The following is a 6,000-nucleotide window of genomic DNA, read 5'->3' as shown; positions in this document are numbered from 1 at the left end:
ACATGTGAACCTTTGGCATAGGGCGAACTACGGGGGCCTACAAAACCAATTCTGTGAACCCAGGGGTAGGAACGGGTAATTCATAACAGGTGCTTTGCACTTCTACAGGTTGACAGAATACCATAATTGTACATGTTTTTCTCATAAAAACAGGACATGTTTGCAGTGAACTACTAGACATATCTGTAAAATTTAAGGGCCGTCGGTTTACCAAGCAACAGTCGTGTCACCCAAGGCAGTTGGTAGATCTCCACCGCTTGCCTGTGTACCATCTTGGTAATTGTCAGTAAGTTTGAGTATCTGATAACAGCGAAACAGTAGATTCTATTACCTTTATTTCTATCTCCTGTGATACGTGATACTGTACCGGTACGGGATGCGTGTATTAATGTGGTTGAATTTAAAAAAAGGTTTTTAAGTGAAATTGCTAAAGCGACACTACCTGCATATACACAGAGAAATAGATATAGATAAATAGTGGCAAAGCAAACATCCCATTTGTAGCAATCATAATTTATAGGATTAAATCGAAGTGTTGACTACGGGAAAACGTACATCTATCTATACTTTTGTCACGATTGTTTAGGTATACACTAAAATGTTCAAGGCATAATGGTATAGTTATAAAAAACTTCGTTAACTGCGTCGAGCGATGTGACTATTGACCTGTCCACCCCCATGTTGAATTACCCAGCTTATCTTGGGTGAACTTTTTGGTGAATAGTGTGATTCGGGGCAGGATCTCCAGTCATTCACAGTATTTTTGAGAGTGTTCAGCTACACATTGATAAATAAATCTTAGTTATATATCTTACTGAGATTCAATTCTTTGAATGACGCCCTTTCCCTCAGCTCGCCCATGTCCCCCGAAATTGGAAATTGAGCTGAACCCGTTCTGCACTATTATTATCGGATATAAATCTCACCCATTGTCAAATGAACTCTTATTACCCCATTAAACCCTTGTACTAGAGATTGAATTTACCAAACACACCCGAGAGAAACATTCTTCGCTCAAATTATCTAATAAGATAAACTTTATCAGTTTATTTTACTGAAAATGCCTTAAATTTTACTTCATTTAACATTTGACCTCATTTTACTAATACACGATTCAATTTTACGTAACTTTTATTACTTATTACTTAGGGTAGAGTAAACGTTAATAATAATAATAATAATAATAATAATAATAATAATAATAATAATATTTATTTATAGTCTAAAATCCAACATGTGTTCAGTAGACTTTACAAAAATTATAAAATTCAAATTAAAAGAAAAATATTGCTAATGGTTATAAAATGAAAAAAAGGTGCAAATGGATAAAAAAAAAGGGGAAATTTAAAACTATGACTAAGAACAGTTTTTCTTAAGAAGTGTTTTTTCAAGAATTTAAAGATAATATTGTTTAAAAAGGTGGGTTTTTAGTTCCTTTTTAAAATGTCCAGGGTTCACAATTTGTCTAAGACTGATGGGTAAAATATTCCACTCCCAAACGTTCATCTACACAAAGGTGTTTGAAGAATTGTTATATTTGAATACAAATAATATGATTTCCTCCCACTATTTTAAATGTGCCCATTTAAGCCACAAGGTGTTACACCTGTACAACATTAATATGAACCCCCACGAGACATTTTCGCTCGGTGAACACCTAGAAATATAAAAAATAGACATCAAGATTTTTATGGGTCGCACCTGAACCCCTTTTTCGCACCAGACTACATCGCCTTTACATCGCCTTTATCGAGACGTCTCTCGTGCTTTCCATCCCTACTGTTTGAGGGGCAGCTCTATCTTTCCGCCACCAAATGTTATGGAACTTCACCCTCGAAATTTTCTTCTTTGTATCCTAGAGTGAGGAAATATGCTTGATCATTCCTGAAATTGAAAGAAGGAAGAGCATATTGTAAGTAAAAGAATCAATAATATTTCAATCAATATTGTATCTTCGGCACGTGTATGTACTTGCGCATAGCACACTTTAACTGTGTTATTTTTATTGTTATGAGCACGCATGCCTTAAGTAAAGGAAACAATTGAATCGAACGGTATTGATTTCCGTTTTTCAAATCATACCTGTACAAAGCCAATATTTTAACGATCGGCTGTAGTCATTGCAGTTGCTCTGACATAGCACCCACTTCTCTCGGAGCTTCTTCGATATTCTAAAAGTTTTTATTTTAATGGACGTCAAATGCATAATGCTGTGGCTTAAGGTAAGGACGTATGATAAGAGTTTAGATGGTAAATATAAACCAACATTATTTATAGGGGATCACTTAGATTTTAATAACTCTTTTCCTATTAATAACTATATCTCAATGTAATGGGCCTTCGCATCGATAATTGTTCTCTCCCTCTCTCTCTCTCTCTCTCTCTCTCTCTCTCTCTCTCTCATAATCGGCTTTATCACTTTTATTATTTTTAAAAATATTTTTCAATAATTACTTGTTGAGAGAGGGCATTGAGGCAGAAATATATCACCGAGAAAAGGAGGGAGGAAACCCTTTTAAGGTAAAACAGCTAGAATGTGGCTGCGTATAGGGCCCACAAAGTTTACATATTATTTTAGACGTTTAAACTTCTCAATTTCTAAACTTATTTGAGCTCTACCCAAACGAGGCTTTCGATCACTACTGCAAGTGATCTTTCTCAGAGTTTTCCTCTGAGACTGAGCACTTTTCACTAGGGTCTCAATGATAGTGCTGTCCCATATGGTGTTTCCCCACGTCTCTGATCAGGCTTGGGTTGTGGGCACAGATGTAGACCCCATGCCCATAGATTTTAGATCGATCTATCCCTGTGGGGAGTCTCACTAGATTACTGTCAGCTTAGCCGGCTTAAGCGTCTGTCCCGCCAAGAAGTTATAACGAGATCTCTTTATAACTTCTTGGTCCCGCCTACTAAAAGCTTTAAGGGGGTAATTAACTATGGTGCGCTCTCGGCTGACTGCAAATTAGCGTGAACCCCCAGGGAGTTAGGTCGATCTAAATCTTAATCTCTGGATCGATCTAATCTCTGGGAATGCACCCGTAGATTGCCTCCTTAACCCCTCCTTAACCTCCATCTAAGGCTCTATTCCCATAGATTTTAGATCGATCTATCCCCGCGGGGGGTCTCACTAGATTACTTTCAGATAATCCGATTAAATGTCCGTCCCGCCTACTACAAGCTGTAAGGGGATAATCAACTTTCGTGTCCGCCCGGCTGACAGCTATTTAGCGTGAACCCCCAGGGAGTTAGGTCGATCTAAAGTAAGTCGATCTAATCTATGGAAATGGGGTGTAAGCTTTGTTTAGGTGCAGCTTAAATAAGTGTAGAAATTGAAATGTTTAAACGTCTAAAATAATCAAAAGACTACACAGATGAATTTCCATCAAAACCTTTTACATATGATTTGGTATAATGAGCCTATGGGTGTATTCCCAGAGATTTAGATCGATCCAGAGATTAAGATTTAGATCGACCTAACTCCCTGGGGGTTCACGCTAAATTGCAGTCAGCCGAGCGCGCACCATGGTTAATTACCCCCTTACAGCTTTCAGTAAGCGGGACAGACGCTTAAGCCCGCTAAGCTGACAGTAATCTAGTGAGCCTCCCCACAGGGATAGATCGAAATAAAATCTATGGAAATGGGGTCTATGTCGTGCGTTTAGATCTTGGAGAGACTTTAGATGTTGTTTTTAATTCTAGTTCAAACACATTAATAAATAAATTGAACCGCCAGACATAATTTGCATTTTTCTTTTTTTTTTTTCTTCCAGCTATGAGGATTAAGTGCATTAGATAACCCATAATTTTGCCGTCACTCCGCGTTTTGAAACAGATTTATTTTTTACATACCTTTTCCTTGAAAAAACGCTTTCAACTTCACAAATTATTCTGAATATCAAGATGTCTAGGTCAAGTGATAAAAAATTGCTATGTGGGGCATCTACTTAAAAATAATGCTGGTTCATTCAAGCGACATTTGTACGAGTCGAAGTTAAGCGTCTTAAAGGACAATATTCATATAAAAATCCATTTCTCGAATTCTGAAGATCCAGCACTTAATCTATACGCTACAGTTATGTTTTAATCGATCCCCGTCATTTAAAAATTATAAAAACAATCTATTAGTAGACAAAAAGCGTTTTAGTAAACCTCACCTCAATATGCATAAACGAAGCAACAGATCTGGGTCACGTGGTACTGTGACGACAATCACGATAAAGGTCTATGAGACTCAACTGAGCTGCATGGTGCATACAGAAGGAGAAGTTAAGGAAAGTTATGTTGAACGGAGTTGAGGAATTTTCGTTATGCCTTGGTGTGTTGCCGTGGGATTCACCAAAATTGCAGCTCTCGTTGACAATCTTCCTTTGTCTGTGACGGTCTTCCGTGACTTACTAACTTCGGTGACAATAGTTGCGATGCTCTAGATCATGGTCACCTCAGGTGGTTTAGATCATATCAAGAGCTGGTAGTCTTTCAGCTTAACTGTCATCAGTTGGCAAACTCACTGATTTCTGATGCATTAAAAATGCATTGTAGTTGACCAAAAGCTCGTTTACAACAAACCTGTTAATTATGCATCGCTGCACTTCCCAAACCAGGTAATAACAGGTATCAAAATCGTCTTGGTGGGCTTTCATATTTTTCAAAATATCTCATTTATTTCATGGGGTGATTTTATTGGTATTTGTAAATGACGTTTAATATCAATATTTAAACAATTGAGTTCAAACACCGTCGCGAACATTAATAAAAGTAATTGCTCTCAGGGTAACTTGAAGCATGCGTATGCCCAGGCATTACTTCCGTGGAAGAAAACGTGTTGAAGAACAAACAGAAAAAAGAGCGGTATATTAAAGAAAAAAAAAATAGGAACTTATGTACTAAAATGGTTCGTAATCCTAATTCGTTTATGCTTTGAGGATTTGTTTCTGAATGTTATTTCATCTGAAGTATAAAATAATTTAAAAGACTTATCATTTTATACCTTGAAATACAAGTTCTGCGTCTGTACACAAAACTTTTTGCAAATTTGTATGCTTTGTCAAACCCAAAAACATGTAGCAGATCAAGGTAAAAGAGCATTGTTTGCTATAAGTAGCATGGGAAAAATCATTACTTGAATGTTTACTAAATGTGCAGTTTTACATACGTGAGTATAAAAAATTAAAAAATTCCAAGCACGCACAGCAAAATGTAGACTAACGCAAAACATCAAGAACAGCGTAATCTCAGCAAATGTGCCCTATATAGTAGCTTAATTTCCATTAATAATAGAATAATCATTTAAGTCAAAAATTTTCTGTCGATTTAATAAATGTTCTAATATATCCAGAACGGTATATTTATTTAAGAGGAGGCTAACTGAAATATAGTTTTATTATTTGTTTATTTTGTATTTGAAAATTGCCCATGTCACCCTGTTAATTAGAAGGTCTAAGCTGGATCAAGTCCGTGCTAAAATTCCTATGAAGCTGTGTAGGAAAAATTCTTCCTTTGTTTCTCTAGCTCCTCAATAAACCCGGTGTTCAGATTTTATCTAGTACCCCCAGGTCTGCGGGAGCTGCTCTTTGAAACTTAAGCACAGGTAGATTTTTACCTGAGATAAATATCGCCAGCCATTTAACCCTCTAATTAAGAGGTAAAGGAAGTTCCAGTTAGATGGATGATTAAGATGGGACTTGTAAAGGTAACGGGCATCGTTTACCTCAGTTTAAGAAAAGTATCCAAGACGGAGTGTCAGCGGTTTAATAAAATTAATTGAATTTCACAAATAACATGGCCCTCATATGCAATAATCCACAGTACCCTTTACTGATTCAAATGCAGTGTTTTATACAACTTGGGATAACCATAATTAAATGCTTGTTAAAGAATTGACTAGACGGGAATGGTTTTACACAGCTTCATGAGGATTTAGATCCCTCGGGTAAGAGATTTGAATGAGTATTAACTTTTATCAGAAGCCAGAGAGGTAGACAGGTAGGTACAGGTAGACAA

The 6,000-nt window shown here is 36.7% G+C and overlaps 1 protein-coding gene across 2 annotated transcripts in view; it reads left to right on the top strand.

The window, feature by feature from the left end:
* The first annotated feature begins 2,101 nt into the window (after positions 1-2,101).
* LOC106150675 (sushi, von Willebrand factor type A, EGF and pentraxin domain-containing protein 1-like) overlaps positions 2,102-6,000 on the top strand; it is a 38,196-nt gene continuing 34,297 nt past the window's right edge. For both annotated transcript variants that reach the window (XM_087005414.1, XM_013523609.2), the window contains exon 1: positions 2,102-2,222. In XM_087005414.1, coding sequence (XP_086861540.1) covers positions 2,190-2,222 — 33 coding nt within the window. In that variant the 5' untranslated portion in view covers positions 2,102-2,189. The remainder of the gene's footprint in view (positions 2,223-6,000) is intronic.

This window comes from Lingula anatina, chromosome 2, assembly GCF_051362555.1.
Source record: "Lingula anatina isolate TDL-2025a chromosome 2, LinAna3.0, whole genome shotgun sequence".
NCBI lineage: Eukaryota > Metazoa > Brachiopoda > Lingulata > Lingulida > Lingulidae > Lingula > Lingula anatina.
This window is presented reverse-complemented; position numbering and strand designations above follow the sequence as displayed.